General features: G+C 41.5%; 2 protein-coding genes across 8 annotated transcripts; one reads left to right on the top strand and one right to left on the bottom strand.

The window, feature by feature from the left end:
• cfap263 (cilia and flagella associated protein 263) lies at positions 1-27,463 on the top strand. 4 transcript variants are annotated; one of them, XM_065009703.1, is made up of 12 exons: positions 1-120; positions 249-387; positions 1,250-1,411; positions 3,532-3,687; positions 3,883-4,119; positions 5,519-5,626; positions 5,761-5,916; positions 6,184-19,765; positions 19,921-20,098; positions 20,226-21,800; positions 23,086-23,169; positions 23,842-27,463. In XM_065009703.1, exons 1-8 carry the CDS (start codon positions 50-52, stop codon positions 6,259-6,261), a joined length of 1,107 nt encoding a protein of 368 aa, XP_064865775.1. In that variant the 5' UTR covers positions 1-49; the 3' UTR covers positions 6,262-19,765; positions 19,921-20,098; positions 20,226-21,800; positions 23,086-23,169; positions 23,842-27,463. The 4 variants fall into 4 exon arrangements, with proteins under 4 accessions (XP_064865775.1, XP_064865776.1, XP_029489909.1 ...); XM_065009704.1 differs by having other exon boundaries at positions 19,921-20,405; positions 20,582-21,800; XM_029634049.2 differs by having other exon boundaries at positions 19,921-21,800; positions 26,983-27,463.
• On the bottom strand, positions 10,074-18,716 carry LOC115109290 (zinc finger protein 319-like). Of its 4 annotated transcripts, none has more exons than XM_029634045.2 (3): positions 18,628-18,716; positions 15,819-15,851; positions 10,074-15,591 (listed from the first exon to the last, which is right to left on the bottom strand). In XM_029634045.2, exon 3 carries the CDS (start codon positions 15,546-15,548, stop codon positions 13,740-13,742), a length of 1,809 nt encoding a protein of 602 aa, XP_029489905.1. In that variant the 5' UTR covers positions 15,549-15,591; positions 15,819-15,851; positions 18,628-18,716; the 3' UTR covers positions 10,074-13,739. The 4 variants fall into 4 exon arrangements, with proteins under 4 accessions (XP_029489905.1, XP_029489903.1, XP_029489904.1 ...); XM_029634043.2 differs by having other exon boundaries at positions 18,554-18,642; XM_029634044.2 differs by lacking the exon at positions 18,628-18,716 and adding an exon at positions 16,587-16,674.

Below are 27,463 nucleotides of genomic sequence, written 5' to 3'. Positions count from 1 at the left end.
GAGCAGACGCAGCAACCGCCTTCCCACCTGTTTGTTTACCTTAGCAACCATGGCAGAGACGGTTCAAGATGTTTCTGAAGCAGATAAGCGACATCTCGTTGAACTCGTCAAAGAACTCAGGTATAAAGATATTTTTCAGTTTCAACACTTCTTAACTCTTGTCTTAACTCATAGATTTGCTACATAGAGTAGCAATTTGTGGCCGCAAAAAAACAAAAGGCCTTGTCCCTCACTGCCTCTTTTTCCAGACGCTCCAATGCGGTGCTACGGGCAGAAACTGATATGTATGAGCGGTATATAAGCCGCTTGGACCCCAGGGACTTGGTTCCTCAGCCTTTATCAGATTCTCTGGGGGCAGCTGCAGCATCACAGTTGGAGATTGGAGGGGTATGACAAAGCATCTTGCACAACTTCCACAAACTTAATGTGTTGAATGAAATGGATTTCCCTACCCTATATGTTCTTTGACCTCTCGTGATTGACTCATGCACCATAGTCTCGTCGTCCACTATAACCTCGTAGGTTTAACATGCTGACCAGACCGGACACGCGTCGCAAAAATAAATTTAGAAATCCATGTTATTCAAATATTCCACCCGCACTGCTCGCGCGCGCCAACGAGCTTCTGCGTCGCCAAGGGCTAACGGCTGCGCGCGTGCACTATCGTACATAAATGTATTTTATCCCCCTACACCAAACGCGATCACGACATGCAGGTTAAAATATCAAAACGAATTCTGAACCAATGATATTAATTTGGGGACAGGTCGAAAAGCATTAAACATGTATGGCAATTTAGCTAGTTAGCTTGCACTTGCTAGCAAATTTGTCCTATTTAGCTAGCTTGCTGTTGCTAGCTAATTTGTCCTGGGATATAAACACTGAGTTGTTATTTTACCTGAACTGCACAAGGTCCTCTACTCCGACAAATTAATCCACACATAAACGGCCAACCGAATCGTTTCTAGTCATCTCTCCTCCTTCCAGGGTTTTTCATCTTTGAACTTATATGGTGATCGCATCTAAACTTCTATTGTATTACCACGACAACCAGCAACAAAGTTCGTCTTTCAATCACCCACTTGGGTATAACCAATGAGGAGATGGCACTTGGGTACCTGCTTCTATAAACCAATGAGGAGATGGTTGGCTAAGGCTTGGGTGGGAAATACAAAGTGTGTGTGTTATTACCATAGAAAAATAAGGGTTTTTACTGCATGTTTGAATGCTTGTATTTCTGTGGCTTTAGGGCCGTGGGAGAAAGATGAAAACACGGACAACAGCTCTGGAGCAGTTACAACGTCTGACATTGGAGCAAAAGTGTGACGTGGCACAGAGAGAGTTAGATGAAACCAAGGAGGACCTGGAGAAACTGAAGGAGAGCTCAGAAAGAGTGCTCCACAACTATAAGGTAAACACAATATACAAACATAGAGGGAATGGATAGAGAAAGACTATTCTGGATCTGTGTAACCTGCAGAGGAATCTGTGATTTGGTTTAGTTGTGGTCTATGTAGTTAAGATGCACTGAAACCCATTCAGATTTCTGGCATTATTACAGTACCAGTCAAAAGTTTAGACACACCTACTTATTCCAGGATTTGTCTTTATTTTTTACTATTTTCTACATTGTAGAATAACAGTGAAGAGATCAAACTATAAAATAACACATGGAATCATGTAGGAACCCATTTTTTTTTAAACAAATCCAAAAATATTTAATATTTGAGATTCTTCAAAGTAGCCACCTTTTGCCTTGATGACAGTTTTGCACACTCTTGGCATTCTCTCAACCAGCTTTGTGAGGTAGTCACCTGGAATGCATTTCAATTAACAGGTGTGCCTTGTTAAAAGTTAATTTGTGGAATTTCTTTCCTTCTTTATGCATTTGAGCCAATCAGTTGTGTTGTGACAAGGTAGGGGTGGTATACAGAAGATAGCCTTATTTGGTAGGATACCTAGTCTATATTATGGCAAGAACAGCTCAAATAAGCAAAGAGAAACGACAGTCCATCATTACTTTAAGACATGAAGGTCAGTCAATCTGGAAAATTTCAAGAACTTTGAAAGTTTTGTTGTGGAAATTCTTACACAGGGACACTCAAAGTCAATCATAAATTAATCATTGTTTATTATCAGAGCGCTGGAGAGGTTCCAACCAACCCGATGTGCCATAGTGAATGTCTGTTAGGAGCTCTGCTGCGGCAGTCCCAGCAGTTGTCTTATATACAGCTATATACAGACAAGTTATATTTGCATGATTTATTTATTTGCATAATTTATTTGCATAATCCATTCAGCATTACCGTTTTTCATTCATGTGACCTACCAATACTGGTTCATAACATGTGACAAACCAATACTTCACGAGGCTTCTTCTCTCTAAGCTGAGACCTTGAAACTGAGATATCTTTCGTTCTCAAAACAAGGTCTGGGCATACTGCAAAATTGCAGATACTGATAAATGAGGATTCGTTCAATCACTCACTTGCATGAACACAGAAATAGGTTATTAGAAAAGCACATGTATAACATTTCCATCACAGTTTCTTCAAGTGCAGTCTCAAAAACCATCAAACACTATGATGAAACTGGCTCTCATGAGGACCGCCACAGGAAAGGAATACTCAAGAGTTACCTCTGCTGCAGAAGTTACTTTGAGTTACCAGCCTCAGAAATAGCAGCAAAGAGACATGCTTGGGCCAAGAAACACGAGCAATGGACATTAGACCGGTGGAAATCTGTCCTTTGGTCTGATGAGTCCTAATTTGAGGATTTTGGTTTCAACCGGCGTGACTTTGTGAAACGCAGAGTAAGTGAACGCATGATCTCTGCATGTGTGGTTCCCACCGTGAAGCATGGAGGAGGTGGTGTGATGGTGCTTTGCTGGTGACACTGTCAGTGATTTATTTAGAATTCAAGGCACACTTAACCAGCATGGTTACCACAGCATTCTGCATCGATACACCATCCCATCTGGTTTGCGCTAAGTGTGACTATAATTTATTTTTCAACAGAACAATGACCCAGCACACCTCCAGGATGTGTAAGGGCTATTTGACCAAGAAGGAGAGTGATGGAGTGCTGCATAAGATGACCTGGCATCCACAATCACCCGACCTCAACCGAATTGAGATGGTTTGGGATGAGTTGGACTGCAGAGTGAAAAGCTGCCAACAAATGCTCAGCATATGTGGGAACTCCTTCAAGACTGTTGGAAAAGCATTCCCAGTGAAGCTGGTTGAGAGAATGCCAAGAGTGTGTAAAGCTGTCCTCAAGGCAAAAGGTGGCTACTTTGAAGAATCTTCAACATAAATTATATTTTGGTTTGCTTAACACTTTTTTGTTTACTACATGATTCCATGTTTTATTTCATAGTTTTGATGTCTTCACTATTATTCTACAATGTAGAAAATAGTAAAAATAAAGAAAAACTCTTGAATGAGTAGGTGTGTCCAAACCTTTGACTGGTACTGTACATTGTATCAAAAGCTTGATAACCAATCATTTCTGGGCCCTTCCCCATATTAGGCAACTCTGGAGGAAGCAGATATTCGACTTGTGGAGGTCAAGAAAGCAAGTTATGAGTTTGACCGTGATGTCGCTAAGGTGTTGAGGGAGAAGAGAGGTGTCATGATGGGTGCAGAGAAGGTCATTCGTTATTTTGAGGACAGGATGAGAGCAAAGGTAAGCAAGCTGCATGTCAGGCAGGGTGGTCAGGTCAGAGATCTTAAATCACATTTGGTTCCTGACTTGAATTACAAATCTTGGAAGTAATGCAAGCTTCAATATCAGCATTCACTGTTACCGACTGCTGCCCTGTTTCTCTGACCTCATCACCTATTTGTCTCATCCTGCTGCTACCTTTACATCATCCTACAGGACACACTGGTTGAGAAGTTGCGGTTGAAGAATGCAGCTCTCCATGTGCAGAAGAGGAAGTTGCAGTTACAGCTACGGCAGAAAGAGGAAATGGGTGAAGCCCTGCACGAGGTGGATTTCCAGCAGCTGAAGATCGAGAACAGCCAGTATCTCGAACGCATTGATGAAAGAAACCAGGACCTTCTGCGCCTAAAACTCCTGGCAGGAAACACCCTACAGGTTCTCAACTCCTACAAGGTTTGATTCCTATTCAAACACTATTGTATGTACAGTGGGGCAAAAAAGTATTTAGTCAGCCACCAATTGTGCAAGTTCTCCCACTTAAAAAGATGAGAGAGGCCTGTAATTTTCATCATAGGTACACTTCAACTATGACAGACAAAATGAGAAGAAAGAAATCCAGAAAATCACATTGTAGGATTTTTTATGAATTTATTTGCAAATTATGGTGGAAAATAAGTATTTGGTCACCTACAAACAAGCAAGATTTCTGGCTCTCACAGACCTGTAACTTCTTTAAGAGGCTCCTCTGTCCTCCACTCGGTACCTGTATTAATGGCATCTGTTTGAACTTGTTATCAGTATAAAAGACACCTGTCCACAACCTCAAACAGTCACACTTCAAACTCCACTATGGCCAAGACCAAAGAGCTGTCAAAGGACACCAGAAACAAAATTGTAGACCTGCACCAGGCTGGAAAGACTGAATCTGCAATAGGTAAGCAGCTTGGTTTGAATAAATAAACTGGGAGCAATTATTAGGAAATGGAAGACATACAAGACCACTGATAATCTCCCTCGATCTGGGGCTCCATGCAAGATCTCACCCCGTGGGGTCAAAATGATCACAAGAACGGTGAGCAAAAATCCCAGAACCACACGGGGGGACCTAGTGAATGACCTGCAGAGAGCTGGGACCAAAGTAACAAAGCCTACCATCAGTAACACACTACGCCGCCAGGGACTAAAATCCTGCAGTGCCAGACGTGTCCCCCTGCTTAAGCCAGTACATGTCCAGGCCCGTCTGAAGTTTGCTAGAGAGCATTTGGATGATCCAGAAGAAGATTGGGGGAATGTCATATGGTCAGATGAAACCAAAATATAACTTTTTGGTAAAAACTCAACTCGTCGTGTTTGGAGGACAAAGAATGCTGAGTTGCATCCAAAGAACACCATACCTACTGTGAAGCATGGGGGTGGAAACATCATGCTTTGGGGCTGTTTTTCTGCAAAGGGGCCAGGACGACTGATCCGTGTAAAGGAAAGAATGAATGGGGCCATGTATCGTGAGGTTTTGAGTGAAAACCTCCTTCCATCAGCAAGGGCATTGAAGATGAAACGTGGCTGGTTCTTTCAGCATGACAATGATCCCAAACTCACCACAAATACTTTTTTGCCCCACTGTACATCTCTTTTCTTGTGCATCAGGGGTGTGATCAGGTTCAGGAGAGCGGAATGATATATTCCTGGTTGGGGAATCTGAACTTGAGAGGTAGATCCCTTGAGATAAACTGATAAAACTCTAGGCTTATTTTCATCACCCAGGCCCAACTAAGGTACTTGACCTTTGTTGTGTTAGTACGTACGTGGGGGTTTGGGACTTTGATAAGGAAATGTGTTGTTTTTCCCATTGTAGAAGAAGCTGCAGAGCATGACATGTGAGTCAAAGCTGCTTAGTAGTGACATCACCTCCCGTAAGGAGATGCTGTTGAAGATCGAGGAGGAGACACTGCAGGCAGAAGAGGTCAATTTAACATTCACCTGTTTAGTTTTTAACCAAAATCATACGATTTTTGTAGCCAACTATTCAGCTATGTTTGCAACACTGCTGGTGCGTAGGCTAATAAATATCCCCCTCTTTGTGTCCTTCTTGGGCAGGAGCGAGCCAAGGCAGAGACTCTTAACAGGAAGCTGCGAGGCCAGCTGGCAGATTTCCGTGTTCCCCACGTGCTGCAATACATCACAGCTAAGGCCTCCCATAGCCAACTCGAGCAGAGTGTCCGAGCCTGGGAGCGAAAAGTTGAGATATCTGAGGTGAGAGTCAAAGTTGTAGGTTAGATATAACTTTACTTACGAAGGGTACCTACAGAAGGTAAGTACATACTTCATAACACATTGATAATAATATTTTCATGTTGTTTTGCAATTGGCTTCTGTTCTGCTTATGAATTCGTAAATGTTACAAAGTCCTTACATAGGTACCCTTTTTAAGTAATGTTATCATGTTGGGTAAGGGACATGCAGTTCTGAAATTATCATTATAGAACCAGAAAGTTCCTGATTTCCATGCCATCCATACAGATGGCTCTGAAGACACACACCAAGACCTGGAACAAGCTGAAGGAAGCTGCAGGAGCAGGACCAGTCACAGCCCGGTGAATCCGCACATGCTTCCTAATAAATATATTCTCTGCAAATATTCAATCATCCAAAGCAGTCAAAAATCCATCAGTCTCTTTTGTAAACTAGCGGAGATATGCCCTTATAAAGTAACTCATGTGTTTTAGCTGTTTTTAACTTTCAGTATATGGAACATTTGTAGAATGGTTGAACAATCATGTTTTAAGTCACAATTGAACTTATCGCTTGTAGTAGGGTGGTTAAGCTGATAAATCGTTCATTTTTTGATAAAAACACAAAATATGTACCCTGAAAAGATTTCAATATGGAGCCACCCCAGATTTGACCTCTGTGGGGTGTGGCAGCCATTTTTTTAAATGGCCCCCAACTAACAACATTTTACAATTCAGAAGGACTGCTTTGAGGTAAAGGCACCAAATTTGTCATAGACCCTAGATTTATGGTCCCTGAAAAGATCTAGATATGGAGCCACCACAGATTTGGCCCCTGGGGGCTGTGGAGGCCATCTTACAAAATGGTTGCCAATGGTAACACTATGGTAGCCTTAGATACCCTTAAAATATTTAGATGTGGCGCCACTGCAGATTTGGCCCTGGCAGCCATCTTACTAAATGTCCCCAGACTGTACCACTATTTTGGTGGTGATTGTTGATCCGAGAGACCTCCAAAACCATCATTAGGGGTTCACAGCAAAGTTGTGAAACCTATTGTTATTCTTAGATTTTAAAACATTCCTTCACTTGGTCAAATAATGTATACATAGATTGGCAACTTTTTTTCTAATTTGACACACAGAAACTAGAGGCAATAAGTAACTTGGTCAAAATGAATGGCACCGATTGGCCTAAACTTTGGATGTGGGCATCTTTCCTCATGCTGAACAAATTTGGCTCAAGAACCCATCAGGATAGATTTTCCTCCATCTTAGAAATCTTCTTCTCATGAACTATGTCCAAATAACACCAAATTCGTAGGCCCATGGTACATCTCTTTACTTTATTTGAGAAAAGCTATGGGATTGGTTAATAAGATATGGCGGAGTTATTGATAAATCCAGAAATCAGATTTTATGTGTTCTTTTCAATCCTTTGTACATCCACTTCACAATGGCCTATTAACTTGAACCTTTATTTTAGGGTCATCAGAGACATTACCATGATGAACCATGTTACTTTTGGCATTGATATCTTAAAAAATAAGGAAACTATCCTGAACAAAAAATATAAAAACGCAACATGTAACATTTGACTGAGTTACAGTTCACATAAGAAAATCAATCAATTTAAATAAATTCATTAGGCCCTAATCTATGGACTTCACATGACCGGGCAGGGGCATGGGTGGTCCTTGGAGGGCATAGGCCCACCTAATGGGGAGCCAGGCCCTGACAATCAGAATGAGTTTTTCCACACAAAGGGCTTTATTACAGATAGAAATGCTCCTCTGTTTCATCAGCTGTCCAGGTGGCTGGCCTTAAGACAATCCCACAGGTGAAGAAGCCGAATGTGGAGGTCCTTGGCTGGCGTGGTTTCAATTGGTCTGCGGTTGTGAGGCCGGTTGGACTTACTTTCAACTTCTCTAAAACGATGTTGGAGGTAGTTTATGGTAGAGAATTTAACATCCAATTCTCTGGCAACAGCTCTGGTGGACATTCCTGCAGTCAGCATGTAAATTGCATGCTCCCTCAAAACCTGAGACATCTGTGGCATTTTATCTGTTATTTTACCAGGTAAATTGACTGAGAACACATTCTCATTTGCAGAAACGACCTGGGGAATAGTTACAGGGGAGAGGAGGGGGATTATTAGGTGACCGTGATGGTTTGATGGCCAGATTGGGAATTTAGCCAGGACACCAGTGTTAACACCCCTACTCTTACGATAAGTGCCATGGGATCTTTAATGACCGCAGTCAGGACACCCGTTTAATGTCCCATCCAAAAGACGGCACTCTACACAGGGCAGTGTCCCCAATCACTGCCCTCGGGCATTGGGATATTTTTTAGAAAAGAGGAAACAGTGCCTCCTACACCACTTCCAGCAGTATCTGGTCTCCCATCCAGGGACTGAACAGGACCAACCCTGCTTAGCTTCAGAAGCAAGCCAGCAGTGGTATGCTGCTGGCATTGTGCTGTGTGACAAAACTACACATTTTAGAGTGGCCTTTTAATGTCCCATGCACAAGGTGCACCTGTGTAATGATCATGCTATTTAATCAGCTTCTTGATATGCCACACCTGTCAGGTGGATGGATTATCTTGGCAAAGGCAAAATGCTCATTAACAGGGAAGTAAACATATTTGTGCACAAAAATTCAGGGATCTTTTATTTAATCTCATGAAACATGGGACCAACACTTTACATGTTGCGTTTATATTTCTGTTCAGTATATTAGCAATTCAGTTTTTTTTACAATGTAACGCTATTGCTTAAAATAATCTTGTCATGGAATAAGTCTGATTCACTCCAAATTTGGTCTCATCACAATGGTCCCTGAAGAGTTTGAAAAAAATAGTGTTGATGCATTCAAAGACGGCCAAACTATACAAGTAGATGAATATTAGCACGTTTTATTTAGACTCATGAATGCACATAAAGGAAGATAGTTCCTACATGATAGTGCTTGCTTTGTTATCCAACTGGTCTTGTGTCCTTTGTTATCCTGGGAACCCCATTCATTTCTGCTTGCAGCTATATTTTAAGATAATTACAGTGCATTCGGAAAGTATTCAGACCCCTTGACTTTTTCCACATGTTGTTACGTTACAGCCTTATTCTAAAATGTATTAAATTATTTCTTCCCCCTCAATCTACACACAATACCCCATAATGACAAAGTGAAAACAGGTTTGTAGAATTGATTGCCAATTTATATTTAAAAAATTAAAAACAACATTAATACCTTATATTTACATAAGTATTCAGACCCTTTCCTATGAGACTTGAAATTGAGCTCAGTCGCATCCTGTTTCCATTGATCATCCTTAAGATGTTTTTACAACTTGATTGGACTCCTTTAGTAAATTCAATTGATTGGACATCTCTTGAAATAGTCATTGTAAAATATTGGTACTGCTAGGCAGTAATTTTCAAAGATGGCTGCCACAGCCCCCAGGGGCCAAATCTATGGTGGCACCGCATCAAAATATTTTCAGGCTATGTAAATCTACTTCTCTACCAAATGCATTTCTCAAAATAGTCCTTCTGAACTGTAAAATAGTTAGTCGGCAGCCATGTTGTGAGATGGCCCAAATCTGGGGTGACTCAATATCTAAATATTTTCAGCTCTGACTAATTTGGTTCCTTTACCACAAAGCAGTCCTCTATATAAATTGTATATTAAGTATAGCCACTTTGAAAAACAGCTGGTCCTGCCCCCCCCCCCAGGGACCATATCTGCAGTGGCTCCATATCTAAATATTTTCAGGGTATACAGCTGTACCAAACTTGTTGCTTTTAGTGAACGCTTGAGTAACATTTTGCAGCGTAACCACTCTACTGTTGACAGACTCTATAAACAAATAGCATCTGACCAAATTATGCAAGATTTTGGTTCTGGGTTAACAGAGATTACAATGAACTACATGAGTGTTATATTTGTACATTACATTATCAATGGTAAGTGCAGTGTATTTCTTCTGGGCGGCATAAAGGACATGTTACAGTCTATATTTAAGCAAGCATTACACACCCTATTACAAATTAGAACATTTGATTTTAGTGAATGTACACATCTTGTCATATTGTTTAACTACCTAATCTACATACTTAAAAACCCTGAAAGAATACATGCCAGTCCCCTCTGCAATTAAAACATACATGACACCCCCCCCCTTTATAAAAAGTTTATTTGTTAGTGCTGTGTGTAATGAATGCTACATACAGATATTTTAGCATGAATGTACACATACTGTACATTGTCACAAATATTTTTTTCACATAACAATTTGAAAAAAGCTATGTGGAATAAGTGCCATCTGAAACACTAATACCTAGGGAAGATTACAGGAACTAACACAGCAGGCATGCACAGAACAGAGAAAGCAGGGTCAATTGGGGCTAACTGTTATACACTACACCGGATGAAAAGTCATGTCAATCACAGTCCTAATGACCCTTCCATCAATCAAACATCTCCTCCCATTACATCCTAAAAGACCCTGTTACCTCCTCCCAAGAATGGAAATATTCATATAGATTAAAAAACATTTTTTTAAATGTATATAAACTAAACTTACACAGTACTTTTCTTTTTAATTCAAGTCGCAACTGCTTTTTGATGTGGTCTTAATGTCAGATGAAAGACGAATGACGACAGACAAATGACAAACTGTTAGCCCACCTCAGGTGACGATGGAGGAAACAAAAAACACAGCACAGTACAAGAAATAGAGCAACAACATTGAGGCAGTCAGTTCTGGAGTAGAATGGGTGGTTTCTAAATAACCCTGACCCCAGTTTAACAGTCTACTGAAACTGATTATAAATAACCTTCCTCAAAGTTAGCATTACCTTATCATAAAATAGTTTTTCAATACTGCACTCAAACCACAACCAAATACATCCCCTTGAAATACTTCCTTTGAAAAAAAGCCCCCCCACCCACACACACTAAAAAAACACTGAGCCACATTGATTTGCCCTCAAAGTTGACACAGATTTTTGCCTTATTAGTCGTCTTACCACTTACAGACTATAAAGAGTCAATCCATAACTTTTGCAATCAAGCTTAAGCAGCCCATTTTGGTAAGGATGCTATAAAAATTTAAAAAAAAGGCTATAAAATCCAGAAGTTAAAATGATCTGCACAAATCTACTGCAGATAAGTTTGACATAACTGGGGTTAAACTATACAGACCTGACAAAATTCTACACCAGATGTATGTTTTATACAATCCACTTCACAGCCAGGATTCCATTTTCACAGACATGATTCAACAATCATTCATCAAATAAACACAAAGGAGCACCAGGGGTCAGAATCCTTGTAGGGCTTAGAGACAGAATGTTCTCCTTGGAAACTTGCAACATATAGCACTATCATAACAATGACTTGAAAATATGAAAAACAATTCAAGTCCTCATATGATAAAAAGTTGTAACATACAAAACAGCCAATGCAGTTTTAGAAACAATAGTTATGCAACTTCTGTAACCAAACTGGTAAACATACTCACATACATATTGTACTGTAAGAGGAAGCTTGATCAGGTTTTAGACATTTTCAGCACAGATACTCTTCACTGATCTCTGTAGGAATATGAACTGTATATGTGTGAAATATATATTTCTATATACCAGTGAGATGTCTTGATACTTCAGCTTGTTAATCTCCACACCTTTGGGATTTGCTGCAGTACAATGGTGTTTTGGTACAAACTATAGTTGCCACAATGATGGCCACATATACGTCCACATACAGTCACAAACTTTTGTAATATTTCACAATAGCACAAAAACAATTAAAAAATAAACCACTTCTAGTTGGAGTTGATTCGTGTACATAAAAAAAAATCATAAAAATATTTAAGCAAAGAGTAGAGGTGTATGATTTTATTGTATATGCGTCAGAGGTTGGAACCAAAATTATTTTCCAATTGTTTCGTTCTGAAGAACAGAACCATTATTTTTTACATTATGTTGCACTGTTCCCACCAGCCAAATTAATGTTCTGAACCGGTTCGACCCAAGAAAGTAATGATTTATATCATTCCTTTTTAAACCGCTACATTTAGCTCAACATTAAATGACTTCACCAATCAGTGAGGATAGAGCAGCTTGCTATGGCACGGGCAAGCAATAGTTGTCTGACATCTACTGCATGTGTAAACAAGTGTAGGGCGCGAGATGCGATTGACATTTTCCAGGTGGGGAAAGATCGAGAGGTTGGAGGAGGAGGCTTGAAGTGCTGGGCATCTTGTGATGACATGCATTATCTGAACTAGGCCCACAGAATTATACCTACGGAGGAGCGGCTTATATGAAGGAACTTTGAATGTCTTTGAACTTGAAAAGAGTTGGCTTAAAGTTGGACGAGAGCTAGCTAACAAACTTGTGTGTGCAGTGCGGCATCAGAATTCAAATAAAAAACATCTTACCTTTTTGTAGTTAATAAATCCTATGAGAAACGTGATAAGGATACCATAGTTAACCAGCATTGATAAAGTTAATCCATTCTTCTCTAATAAAAAATCTCTACATTTCTGAATCACGCATGTAACGTCAGTAGGCTACAGTGCTTCGGAGGGGGAGGGACGGGTAAACTACACGCACAAAGATTTTCTGAGTGACAGAGTGAGGGCTTTGCATAGGCGCATTGTTGCGTTTGTGGGACTGTAAAAAAATACCTGGAATGTAAAATAACATTATTAACCGGTTCCCGTGCTTTTAAAATAACGGTTCTGTTCCAGAACAGTATAGATCACTTCCGTTCCCAGTTCTGATCATCATTTTTGTTTTAGTGATATTTCTGGTTCTGTTCCCTGAACCGGTTCCATTTCCTGATATACATACACTGCTACTACAGTGATTAGGTTGTGGAAAAGTAACCAATACACAATCATTTCAACCCTCCACCCACCAAACAAAACAATTTATATCAGAGTTGATACAGCATCATTGATTCCAATTTTTTTTAAAGCAAGAGGCCATCAGTAGACTGTAGCAGCTGCTGAAACTTAGCAATCATAAAAGTCTTGAGTATCCTGGGTAAGAGAATGGAAAATTAATGCATGCAGGATCTCTGTAGATGCATTCTAGAGTGACAACCACTGTTGGCAAGAGAATAGTTCTGGGTCATGGTGCAACACACCAGTCAAGCAGGTCATCACAAGGGGAACTGGTCCACATCGCCTTTTTTCTTTTTAATCTACAAGGTAATTTATGTACAAATGCAAAGCTTTTCATAGACAGAAATGTAGGCGAATGTGGTGATTTACATTTATTTTTTTCCCCACTTGCAAGGAAGTTGATTCAAGAAGGTAAGGATAGATAAGAGTAAATGACCTGGGCTAGAACATCCACCCTAGTGTTTGAAGTGAAAGACATATCCTTGTTGGTGTCTCCTCTGTCCTTCAGACAGTAGCCCTAAAGCAGTGACACTTGGCAGTGACTTCTATTTTTTGTTTTTAACAATTATAAATTGTATGGGTTTCTTAGGGTGGGGAAGTGGACTGGTATCAGTTTTCAGATGGGAAGTGAGGGTATGGATTGTATATGCTGGGGACAAATTAAGAGTAGGCAGGGACATTCGCTATGGACTCGATAAGAAGTGGCACAGAGTAACCTACCATCGGGTAACCCTCCCTTTAGATTTGTGCTGGACTGTGTGCTCCTGCAAGGCTCCCAGGTCTCCAAAGCATTTGAACTGGGTATCTCTGGAAAGCACCAGAGTGTGCACTCCAGAGATGCCCAGTTCAAGTGTGTTAAGCTGGGTGCTGCAAATTAATGGTAGACAGGGACGTTTGCTATGAACTTGTACAGAGCGGAGGGGCGTGACTATATGCAAGGTGGCACAGGGTAACCCCCTCCTTCAGCTGTGTGCTGGACTGTGTGCTCCTGCAAAGCTCCCAGGTCTCCAAAGCGCTCTCCACACCAAACACACTTGAACTGGGCATCTCTGGAATGCACACTCTGATGCTTGGCCAGGTGCTCCCGTTGCTTGAAGCCTTTATCACAGCTAGCACACTTATAGGGCTTCTCCCCGGTGTGGACACGCTTGTGCCTATTCAGGTCAGACGAGTACTTGAAGCGCTTCTCGCATTCGGGACACTTTAAGGGCTTCTCTCTGGATGGGTCGCAGCGGTGCTGCACAAACTCTGAGGATGACAGGAAGCGGCGGTCACATAGGGAGCACTTTAGGGGCTTCTCTTGACAGTGCGAGTTCTGATGTCGCTGCAGTGTCGAACTCTTCTTGTATCCCTTGCCGCACACGTCACATTTGTAAGGCTTGTCTGTCTCCCTAGATGAAGAGGACGACTCACCGCATTTGTGGCGCAGCAGCTCTCCTGACTGACTGAATTCCTTCTGGCAGGATGCACACTTGAACAGGTTCTCCATGCCGTGGACGTGCTGGTGGTACAGCAGATGCGATGGCTGCAAGAAGCCTTTGTCACAAAGGTTGCACTTGAAGGGGCGGTCAGATGGGTTTTTGTGCGTGCGCCTATGGCGCACCAGGGCATACTGCTGTTTGAAACTCATCTGGCACTCCTCACAGTGGAAGGGACGCTCCTCAGAGTGAGTGCGCTCATGCTGCCGCAGGTCTGATGGACGCTTGAAGCCCTTTCCACAGGTTGCACAGCGGAAGGGGCGTGCCCCTTGTGGGTGGCATGGATGATGCAGCAGTTCCGAAGACTCCTTGAAGTGCAGTTCACACAGGTTGCACTTAAACAGATGCTCTCCGGAATGGGCATACATGTGGCGCACCAGGTGGGAGCGGTGCTTGAAGCTCTTGTCACACACAGCACATTTGTATGGGCGCTCAGAGCTGTGGGTGCGCTGGTGATGGGCCAGGTGAGAGGACTGGCTGAAGCTCTTGTCACACGTGTCACACTTGAAAGGCTTCTCTCCAGTGTGCACACGCTCGTGGCGGGCCAGCTCTGACAGGTGCCTGAAACCCTTCTGACAGACGGAACACTTGTAGGGCCTGTCACGGGCCGATGGAAATGTAATTGAGGAAGAGGATCCCACTGCCACACTCCCACTGGAAGAGGCTCCATCAGCAGATGGCTGCTGAGGGTTGGTGGCAGAGGAGGAAGGTGTGGTGTTCCCAGAGGAGCCCGGTCGGTAAGTCTTCTCACAGATGGAGCATTTCATGGGGTTGGTGCTGTTGTGCGAGGTGTGGTGCTGTGCCAGCGAGGTGAGCAGGGAGAAGCCCATCTTACACACACCACACACAAAGGGCTTCTGCTCCACCTGCACACACTGGTGCTCCAGCAGATCAGTGGCCTGGTGGAAGATCTTCATGCACTGGGTGCATTGGAAGGAGCGGTCCTGGCTCACCATACACTGGTGCTCATGTGGGTTGGCCAGGTGGGAGATGTCGTGGCCGCATGCTCCACACTTGTGACCGCCCTCGCCCCCTACCTGCAGAGAGGGCTGCTGTACCTGGGTAGGGTGTTGCTGCTGGCTGTGCTGCTGGCTGTGCTGCTGGCCATGCTGGTGCTGCTGCTGCGACTGCTGCAGAGTGGGGTCAGGCTGCAGGACAATACCATAGACGGCGCAGCCCAACGCATTCTCCGCCCCCGGTGGTATGGTGTGCACCACTGGAGGGGGAGCAACAGCATGCTGCTGCCACGCCTCACTCATCCTGGCTCTTGTGTAGGGATTCAGTTTTGTATCGTAGTGGGGGCTTTTATGAAGAAAAATCAAAGGTACATTGATTGGTGGACAGGTGGGTAGGGTGGAAAGTCAGTAATTTAGTCTGCCATTTCGGTGGAGAACATCACTAAATATAAAAATATATACATATAAAAAAAGGCTTGTTTTTAGGATGCAATAGATTGGGTGTCTGAAAAGTATATGCAGAGGAAGAACACCTGCTGCAAAGACATTTAAATTTAGAAAAATTTAACCCACTGTCTCCATGAGTCTTCAGTCCTCTTCTGATGACTGCAGAAAAAGGGAACAATTATTATTAAACTATTCACTAGTACTGTGTGCGGTATGGCATCCTAGAAGAAGTGCAATATCTCAGTTTCAGAGACTTTCCCTGAGACAACAGAATAATTATCAGAGCCCAAAAGGATAGACTACATTTTTTTAAAATGTATTTAACTAGGCAAGTCAGTTAAGAACAAATTATTTTTTACAATGACGGCCTAGGAAAAGTGGGTTAACTGCCTTGTTCAGGGGCAGAATGACAGACTTTTACCTTGTCAGCTCGATGATTCGACCGAGCAACCTTTCAGTTTACTAGTCCAACACTCTAACCACTAGCCTACCTGCCGCCCCAGACTTCAGAGGAAGCAGGTCAGAAAACACTGCTACTACTATATCCTTCCATCAGATTAAAAGCAGCTGTAGAGGGCTACTTCATTCCTGCTTACTTGTCTAATGATCCATCATCACAAACACACAACAAGATAGCCATATCCAAACAATCAAAACCCCTTATTTTCATTCAACCTGGTCTCATAGACTAGACATAACATAGTAAAATGTAAATCCGCTACACTCAAATTACTATGATATGTTAGGTTTGGTATGGTTACATAAAATAGGTTACTTCAGGCAAAAACTAAAGGAGGATGATTGGTCCGGGAGGATGGGTGGGCATATAAAACGCAAACGTCTGGCAACCCAAAGGCGGCATGTTTGAATCTCATCTCGGACAACATTACTTACTACTTTGTACCCAGCTAGCACAGTGGATCTGGGCCAATTCCAGGTGAGAGTCGGGGCACTCAGCTGAGAGTCAGAGTTTGGGCCGCCTTCAGCAGTATTACTTATGGCTAGGATGCGGGGATTGAGCTTGGGCTGATTCCGGTGTGAGTTATCTGGCCCAAATATATTACTTGGGGCTCGGGACAATTCCAGTGAGTTATCTGGCCCAAATGTTTTACTTGGGGCTCGGCCGATCGGGGCTGCTCCCTGGCAGATGATTACACAGGCTGCTATACATAATTAACATTTCATTATTTATTTAATTTCCCCCCTCATTGTTTCTGTGATTAAAAAAATACAATTAACATTTAAATTAAATTCTTTAAGAGTCCTGTGTAGCATTTTGATACTTTTTGCAAGGCAGTTGATAAGCATTAAAAACTTTGTGGCTGGAACTTCCCGAGTGGCGCAGCGGTTTAAGACACTGGATCGTAGTGCAAACTGCGTTTCTACAGACGCTGGTTCGAGACCCTTCCCGGCCGTGACCATTAGACCCATGAGGGGGCGCACAATTGTCCCAGCGTCGGCACGAGGTAGGGGAGGGATGGCCTTGTCCCATTGCGCTGTAGCGACTCCTGTGGCAGGCTAGGCGCATGCACGCTGACACGGTCACCAGGTGTGTGGTGTTTCCACTGAGACAAAAAAAAATAATTGTGGATGGGTATAATTTGTATGTATAAAATATATAATAGTAATATTAAAAATTACTAAATTGGGTAATTTTGTATACATTAATTTAAATTTGCATTGGGGCGATTCTGGTAAGATGCCGGCAAAGTTGGTAGACGGAAATGGCTCAATGTACTTGATCCGATTCTGGGCAGTCATTCATTTTGATTCCGGACAGAGTCCGACACCCAATTCCGGGTCGATGCAATCAGTTCCAGCTCCCCGGAAGAGGGCGCTTCTGGGCCGATTCCTCATTGCTAGCTGGGTTGCTATTTTGCAACTACTTAGCATGTTTGTTAACCCTTCATCTAACCTTAACCCGGCAGGTAGCCTAGTGGTTAGAGCGTTGGGCCAGTAACTGAAAGGTTGCTGGATTGAAACCCCGAGCTGACGTTCTGCCCCTTATAACAAGACAGTTTACCCACGGTTACCCGGTATGTCATCATTGTAAATAAGAATTTGTTCTTAACTGACTTGCCTAGTTAAATAAATGTTAAAAAAATAAAAACCTAACCCCTAGCCTAGCTAAAATTAGCCACCTAGCTAACGTATCATACCTATTTACAAATTCGTAACATATTTTACAAATTGGAATTCGTAACATATGAATTGTTATTTGTAACAATGGACATCCACAAATTAATGCATAATGCATACCATACGAAACATATCATACTAAATGGAGGGAAACACTGAGTCCAGGTTGTTATTTATATGTATTATAGGGAGACAGACAATATTTAAACTGGTGCGTCCGAGTACATCAGGCTATTTTTCAAAACATTCTATCGGGTGAGCACTAATGTCTAGTAATGCTCTTAACGTTACTCCTTTCTGAATATGTCAATCATATTGGTTTGGGTTGATTTACGATCGGTGTTCCCCATAATTACACTATTGGTGACATGCATATTCAAATCATCCACAGCGTGCGCAATCAATAAGCATCCAGTTGGTCGGTGTTTGCGCACGAATGTAAACCGAAGAAAAACAACTCGATTTACCTAGCTAGTTACGCCATTGCATTTTCCACACGAGAGAGAAAAGCAAACAGCCCAGAATTTGTTAACGGAGCCGGGCGGCAGTCGCTGTCTCATTTTGCAGAAGCATAGCTGCATATATCTGTATGGCGAGCTAGTTAACGTTGCGTTTGCTTGTAATGTTGCGATTGGAAAATATTCAGCTATTGTATTAAACTGATCTATAGACGCAGTAAATAAATGAGTAACATATTTGGGACATTATTGCTGGTAACATACCTTTAACGTTTTGCGGAGTTTTTTGTAGCGTCTGACGATTTTGACAGAAAAAGTATTCGTAGGCCCAATAATACCTCTTTTCATATCCGCATTCAGCCTCGGTCAGTCGGAATATCTGTCCGCTCTCTTGTCAAGCGGGTTTGGCATTAGGGCCGAAAAATTCAGAGCTTTTGTGTCGTTCTAAATGACCCAACTAAATGTGTAATATTCTATTTAGCCCAGAATGGTTAACTTTGTCAACGCCCATAGAATGTGATCACTAGGCCATACTCCCCCCGCTTAAAAAGGCGATTTATGTTTTTAAATAAAACGCTAGCTAGCTAACTGACTAGCCTCAGAGTTCCTTCCCAGGCACGGGAACATGAATAATCAAGGTTTAATTGGCACGCTCACATACACCCGGAACCTGCAACGAATAGCTTTTATCTTTCTTCAATTAATACATTTTTATAGCTATGCAGTACAGTAATATTGTTGTGTATTTTCGCAAATAATATTGATTGTAAGTAAGTGAAAGCTATATAAATGTGTGGTGCCTTGCTATGTTTTGTAACCCCATGAAGATGCTGATATGAAGAGGTTGTTTCAGATAATCACTTGTGTTCTGATAATCACGTTTAAATAAAAAATATACCACACAAGCAGCTACTTAAATTATACTACCATTATGTACATTATGATTCAATATAGTCTACTGTGAAAATGTTTTCAGAACGTCACTGAATATGGAACCAATTTGAACGGTACTTTGTTTCAGGGGGACATAAATGACCACAGCAACGGTTTGTTTTTATCGGAAGTATATCGCAAGCCTGCGCAATCCGTTCATTGGTCCAATGTTCTACTAACAAAAAAAGCTGTTAGAATTGTAAGTGTATGTATGTCCCTTAAGGTCCTTGTGTAATTGTAATGTGATATTGTACCCCCAAGCTCGACTGTCCATTGTATATCATCTATATATACTTGTTCCTCAAAAAAAAATTCAAGGTTCCCATTTCTTATTTTTATGACAGAAATCAAGAACGTTTATTTATGAATTTGTAATTGAAAGCTTTACATATTAGAATGTTAGTCAGTTACAGTAACAGCCCTGAAGAGGAAATAGAAAATGTGCTATTAGAGGATGTAACAAAAAGGCTACGATACTGGCACAGAGATGACAACTCATTAAGGAAGAATGCACAAATCAGAGGAACACACCACCAAAACAAGGTAGCATCCTTTCCCGAACATTGTTTAAACTATTCTTTGTTATCAATTAGATATACTAGTTTGAGCGATTTCATAGTAGGCTGTCTCATTGATTTAACTTGCATTGTCCTAAATGATTTCATGCATGTGTATCTGCAATCACAATCCCATCTCAGCAAGTGTCTCTGTGCATCGGGAGGAAGATGACTCCAAGTCCAGACTGCCTCTTCCTGGCAGTGTGCTGGACATGTTTACAGAGGAAGATGATGACCCACAGACTGGACAACATACAACATGGTGGACGGATTCGCTCTTTCAAACATGAGAGGAGAGGGGAAACTGGGCCACTTAAGTGTACTTTCCACATAAATGCCTTATCTTCAGAGCTGCATACACTCACATCACATGCACAATGTTTTTGTCTTGAAGAGTTGTTTGCTCTCTGTCTTAACATCCCACTACTTCTTATGTCCCTCCTTAGACATCCCAGAGGAAGGATTCTTGGAGCTGCTTGATGAGATGACTAAAGTAGCAGGATCCCATGACATCTCCCTCACTCATACAGACGAGTTTCACCTCAGTCTAAGACAATGGTTCTGAGGCATCATTGGATCCAGCCTTTCATACAGTCCCTCAGAACAGGCTTGGCACATGGCAGGAGGTTTGCTATAGTACAACCAACATTTATGTTTTGTCCCTTTTGTTTGTGGAATTGGTGTTACTATTCTCTGTTATATTTTGGTAAGATGATGCATGTCACCAGAGGTATACTGGCAGGAAACAAATACTCTGCTAAATAGTCTGAATGAGGTAAAGTGATTGCAATCTTTTTTATAGGTTCATTTCTTTGGCTGAGAAGCTGAAGGTCTACTCTAATGATGATAAAACCAGGTATAGTAGGATCTCTTATCACGATGAGTGAGACAGGCCTCCTGCCATGTGCCAAGCCTGTTCCGAGCATGCCCCCATTCACATCGACGTGGCTGTAGTGGAGCGGTTCGAGAGCTTCAAAGTTCCTCAGTGTCCACATCATTAAGGATCTATCATGGGCCAAACACACCAACACAGTCGTGAAGAGGGCATGACAACTTCTCTTTCTCCTCAGGAAGCTGGAAAAATTTAGCATGGGCTCTCAGATCCTCAAAAAGTTCTACAACTGCACCATTGAGAGCATCATGACTGGCTGCACCACCACTTGTTATGGCAACTGCTTGGCATCCGACCGTAAGGCGCTACAAAGGGTAGCGCGTACGGTCTAGTACATCACTGGGGCTGTGCTCCCTACCATACAGGACCTCTATACCAGGCTGTGTCAGAGGAAGGCCCTAAAAATTGTCAGACTCCAGCCACCCGTCATAGACTGTTTTCTCTGCTACATCTCGGCAAGCAGTACCGGAGCACCAAATCTGGGTCCAAGAGGCTCCTGATCAGTTTCTAGCCCAAAGCCATAAGACTGCTGAACAGTTAATCAAATGGCTACCTGGACTATTTGCATTTCACTGGCTCTATGCACACTCACTGGACTCTACTCACACATACTACACTGACATTCCAACACACACTACATACACTCACACAGACATGCATATTGACGCCACTCACACAGACACACTTTCACAATCTTCACATACACAGCTGGTACTCTGTTTATTATCTATCCTGATTGCCCAGTCACTTTTACCCCTACCTACATGTAAATATTACCTCAACTACCTCGTACCCCTGCACATTGACTCAGTACTGATACTCCTTGTATACAGCCTTGTTATTTTGTCACTATTTCCTTTTATACTTAGCAAATTTAGGTTACTTTAACTCTGCATTGTTGGGAAGGGGCTTGTCAGTAAGCATTTCACGGTAGTCAACACCTATTTTTATTTTCTTGATTTGACAGCATGATCATGTACAAGATCATAGTCTTACGATCTAGTATTCTGCTCTCCCCTACAGGACATTACTGGCTATGGAAGTCTCCACAGGACAGGCTCAGCTACTAGAGCTTATGAAAGCAGTGGACGGCACCATGGAGGAGTTCACCCTTCACACTTTTTACAAGGTCTGAACACAAAACCATATAGCGTATTACAAATACAATCTGTGTATTCCAGGACCCTATAAAATGTAGTGGGGGGATGGGGGGGTCTTATAGCCCTTCCCCTTCTATTAATACAACATAAGCATAATCAATTATTATAATACGTCAATCATTTGGTGCAGACCCTATCATGACCCTAAGGTGACCCCATCAGCTCCGACCAATAATTTATATATACACTAGATGTTGGAGCCACCGTTCCTTCATCCTGGCACTCTCACCATTGTAAAAGCTATAGAAATGCATTTATTCATTTGTTTCTGCGATGTTTATTCTATTACAGACACCTTAATGCATACTTTTAAATTATTAAGCGTACTATACAAATAAATATTATATAAAAACATTTCTTATTGTATTTGTTTTATATTACTAATGTTACTGTCCCCACGACAACAACACAATACTTAAATACATGTCATTTTTTCCTTGAAACATTTTATTGAAGTACTGTAGAATGCCATTCATTCCTATGGAGGACTGCCAATATTGCCAACCGGTGGCGTCAAAGCACCTCAATGACCAATACATAGTAGCATCAGCAATCGAGGGTTTATATACATCATTGGCTCCGACATGCCGAACCCCTCTGTGAATGACGTCATTACTGGTTAAAGCGACAGCCCACTTTAATAAAATAAGCAACTTCTATAGAAATGTTATTGATCAGTACAATAAAATAAGTGCCACATGGAAGGGAAACAGATTGTCATCTGTAGCCCCATGAAATTAGCCAACAGAAGCTCAATATGTCAATGCATGCACACACTCCTATTAAATATGCATGAACTTGTATTATGAATAGACCTAGGGTACATCTTGATTTACCCAGTTTATCAATAGAGATTTACTATTCAAATAAATGATTACCATTATGTTGGTCGATTGTATAATTGGTTCATTAATGCATACATGGCTGTCTCAGGAAAATTCTGACGTAAAACATTTAAAATGTAATGATAATGGAATCAAAAGATGCCCAAACGATTGAACAGAGTGATAGCTGAGTTTTTCTGTCTGGATCAAATGCCATTCTATGACTTTGGCTATTATGTCTATGTTTTTTGCTGTGGTATCGTTGGTATCGAGTATTGTGATGGTATTCAGTATTGTGATACTAAACCTGGTGTCAAAGTAAAACTTCTGGTATCGTGACAACACTACTGTTTAGCAAAGAATGCTTAATAAACCGTTATACTGTTGTATGAGATGAAGAGTGAATACTGAACTTTAACTTTTCTTCTAGAATCCTTCCTTCCATGTAAGTCTGACCTGGTGTGTTGGTGACTGCACGGAACACATTCGCAAAGAGTGTCTGCAGGAGTTGCAGGTATGACCTCTTCCTATTTGTTTATTCTGTCTAATTGTCTGTTCATTTGGTAATCTAATTTATTGATAGCATCCATGGCTGTGAAACCCATCACAGAAAGCTGGATCCTTCACCTGTGACTTGATAGATGCAAATTGGTCATAAGCTCTGGTCATAATACCATATACATTGGTTTATATACCTCACATTTCGTCATAAATGTCTCTCCTCCTCTCAGATACAATGGCAATATAGTTCACAAGCATTCTCACATTGTCTGCCACCTGTTAAACGATCTACTACAAGCCCAAGGTCTCTCCCCTCCCTGGGTAGGGACAGAATGTCCTGTAAGGAACACAGTATTCCAGCCGGTCTGACGATAGCTCCATTAATTTCTAACAAGGAACAGAAAGTCCTTGTTCTAATTCTTGACTAAAACTACACATATTATATTCAGTATTATGATTATAATAAGATTCATACAGTAACATAGTATTCTGTTTCGTTATAGTTCTAAGTTAAATGTATACATAATTTAGTCATTATTCATAAAAATCCAATAACACAACTTAAGATAAAGGAACTGAGGATGGTAGCGGACTACACTAGATATACAAAAATACGTGGACACATATTGGCAGTAGAATGGCCTTACTGAAGAACTCAGTAACTTTCAATGTTGCACCCTCATAGGATGCCACCTTTCCAACAAGTCAGTTCGTCAAATGTCTGCCCTGCTAGAGCTGCCCCGGTCAACTGTAAGTGTTATTGTGAAGTGGAAATATCTAGGAGCAACAACGGCTCAGCCACGAAGTGGTAGACCACACAAGCTCGAAGAACGGGACCGCCGAGTGCATACCATCGTCTGTCCTCGATTGCAACACTCACTAATAATTTTCCTCTTTATTTAGCCATCTTACACATAAACTTGATTTTTTTTAATCAAAAATGGTGAATAACTCACCACAGGTTAATTAGAAGGGTGTGCTTGAAAGGATGCACATAACTCTGCAATGTTGGGTTGTATTGGAGAGTCTGCCTTAAATCATTTCCCACACACAATCTGTACCTGTATTTAGTTATGCTAGTGAGGGCTGAGAATTAGGGCTGGGCATACTGTATTTTACTATATACCGGTATTGATGCACAGACCGGTTTGGGTTTTTACTTTACCTTCTATAATGGTATTTTAATGTTTGGTTTGTTAAATGTGTTACGCCGTGTGTAACTCTGTCACTTTATACACAGACCTAGTCCCACCCCGTCACTCAATGCGTTGTTGCTTTACCACGAGACACTTTTGTTCACTCTGCATGGTCAATGCAGCTCATGCAACAATGTTGATCTTAATGTAAATCCACAAGCGTTCTATAATTACAATATTAGTGTGTTTCTTACATCTGCAAACAGCTAGTTTGTATTTTCTTAGCAGGTTAAGCTAAATTGTGTTAGTACTTTTATAAACTAGCGATTAGCATTAGTGGCTAAGTCAGTGCTAACGTAGCCAGCTAATACCAGTCAAGGTGGAAGCCTAAATCAGCATGTTGTTTATGCAAAAGTATCTTCTAAATCGAATAATTATATGTTGGCTACATGAATAAAGATTGAATGTAGCTGTTACGAATCCCTTTTGGCCCGACAGTCTAGGGGGGGATGGTAATGAGACCCGTAACATAACTCATGCAAATTATTATTGTGACAAAGTAAAAGTGTGCACGAAATAACCACGACAACAGAAATCTACCGTCAAACTCTAGGTTTATTTATAAACACACGGTAATGGGGGGAGCAGGAAAAGGGGCTGAGCTGGACCCAAGGAAAGAAACAATAAGTATTCAAAAACACCCCTAAGCTAGACTAGCCTACTTTAAACAACAGCTAACTAACTAACCAAAAATACAGTGGGTGGTCCGCCCAGTTCTAACTAGTGTATTTAACAAAGTTCACCTACGGGTAGTGTATGCCCATGGGCGACTTGTCTTGGTTTCCCCCTTTTCCCACCAGCAACAAACAAACACCATAACCAAAAACAATACTCACAGGTGATGACAAAGTGCTATGAGGTGTTTAAACAAAAGAGAGGTTAAGACACAAAGCAAGAGTGAAACACAGAGACCTACAGACATGGCATTTACAGAGAGATTGAGCTCTAGAACAAACAAATGATGGGGTTTTTAAACCATGGGGAAGGAACTGTGATAGGGTAGGAAATAGGAGGAGGTGTGTCTTCTGATTGATGATTGATTGTTGACTGATTGGGGAGTGATGATTTTCACCTGTGAGGGGAGAAGGAGAGAAAAGAAACACACACACAGGATATACACACACACACAGGATAACTGTATCCGTAACAGTAGCCAAAGATTATAGGGTCCCCTAGGAAACACTGAGCATCATTTTGGTTCCTACCCTGCCACAATTACTCGTCCATGGCATTTCCATTCGTTGTCATGTCAAACACTGTATTCAAAGTGCCTACTATTGTTTATATTCTAACTATAGAATTAGAATAAACATTATATTTCCATGATTCCAAAAGTTAACCCAAGTGTTTTGATCTAAATCGCAATTGCAATTGCAACTGCAACTTTTGGTTAAAAACAAGGCCTAGTTTTTCCCCCCATATCGTGGCAGTGTGGAAATGATCTCAAACGAATGCAGGAAATTATTTTAGGTTGAAGTTTAATTGAACAGTATAAAAGTATTCTAATGGAGAAAGACCCATTGAAATCATTTAGAACATATGTGTTGCCACCCTAGGGTCACGCACTACTCATAAAGCAAATGTAGAACTTTTATGAATCAAAAACATAAAATATCGTCAAATACCATCATACCGTCAAAAATGTAATATGATAGTTTGGCCATATCGCCCAGCCCTACCGAGAATCCACTCTCACATAGGTACGTGGTTGCAAAGGGCATCAGTGTCTTAACAGCACGATTTGCCAAGGCAGGATACTTTGAGCGCAGACCAATCCAGAAATCTGGCAGTGGCTTCTGATTAAATTAAATTTTCACAGAACCACTTGTTGCAATTTCGATGAGGTTCAGATAACGGTAAGTGGACTGGGGCAGGGCATGAAAGGGATAACAAATCCAGTTGTTTGTGTAATCCGTTTCAGGAAAGTACCTAAGTAATTGTGCAACCAACTCACTCAGGTGCTTCGCTATATCACATTTGACATTGTTCGTAAACTTGAGTTCATTTCCACACATACAAATCGTACAATGATGGAAAGACCTGTGTTGTTCTTGTTAATGCAGACAGAGAAGAGCTCCAACTTCTTAATCATAGCCTAAATGTTGTCCCGCACATTGAATATAGTTGCGAAGAGTCCCTATAATCCTAGATTCAGATCATTCAGGCGAAAAAAACATTGTCATCATGCAAACGGTCAGACAAGTGAAAAATTATGGTCAGTAAAGGAAACTTTAAGCTCGTCTCTCAATACTGTGCACCTTGATAACCAGCGCACTACTGTATGTTGTAAAAGTGTTACATGGTCGCTGCCCATATCATTGCATAGTGCAGAAAATACACGAGAGTTCAGGGGCCTTGCTTTAACAAAGTTAACCATTTTCACTGTAGTGTCCAAAACGTATTTCAAGCTGTCAGGCCTTCCCTTGGCCGCAAGAGCCTCTCGGTGGATGCTGCAGTGTACCCAAGGGGTGTCGGGAACAACTGCTTGCACGCGCGTTATCACTCCACTCATATCTCCGTCATGGCTTTTGCGCCATCAGTACAGATACCAACACATCTCAAAGTCCATTTGATGTCACAAAGCTGTCCAGTACTTTAAAAATATCCTCTCCTGTTGTCCGGGTTTCCAGTGGTTTGCAGAAGAGGATGTCTTCCTTAATTGACCCCCCATAAACGTAACGGACACATACCGGGAGCTGTTGACTGCGAAGCAGTAATTGTTTCAAAACATCTCCTGCCATGTCACTGATGCGTCATGAAACAGTGTTGTTTGATGAAGGCACAGACACATGCATACGCACACATTGTGATATTGTTGTATGGTGGTATTGAACATCTTGTTTTGTGGATATGTGGTGGTGTAGGTGTTATGATGTACTATTTTATCTTTAGCTCATTCAGTACAAACAGTTCAGTTTCATCTTTATCTATGTTTTAAATGTAATGTGGGAGCTTTGGTGTGTTTGGACCCCAGGAAGAGTAGCTGTTGCTGCGAAAACCTGTTTTCGCTTTGTCATTATGGGGTATTGTATGTAGATTGATGAGGGTATTGTTTTTATTCAATCCATTTTAGAATAAAGCTGTAACTTAATAAAATGTGGAATAAGTCAA

The sequence above is a fragment of the Oncorhynchus nerka genome, linkage group LG25, assembly GCF_034236695.1.
Source record: "Oncorhynchus nerka isolate Pitt River linkage group LG25, Oner_Uvic_2.0, whole genome shotgun sequence".
In the NCBI taxonomy this organism is placed as follows: Eukaryota; Metazoa; Chordata; class Actinopteri; order Salmoniformes; family Salmonidae; genus Oncorhynchus; species Oncorhynchus nerka.
The sequence above is the reverse complement of the archived record's forward strand: the minus strand, read 5'-3'. Positions and strand labels throughout refer to the sequence as shown.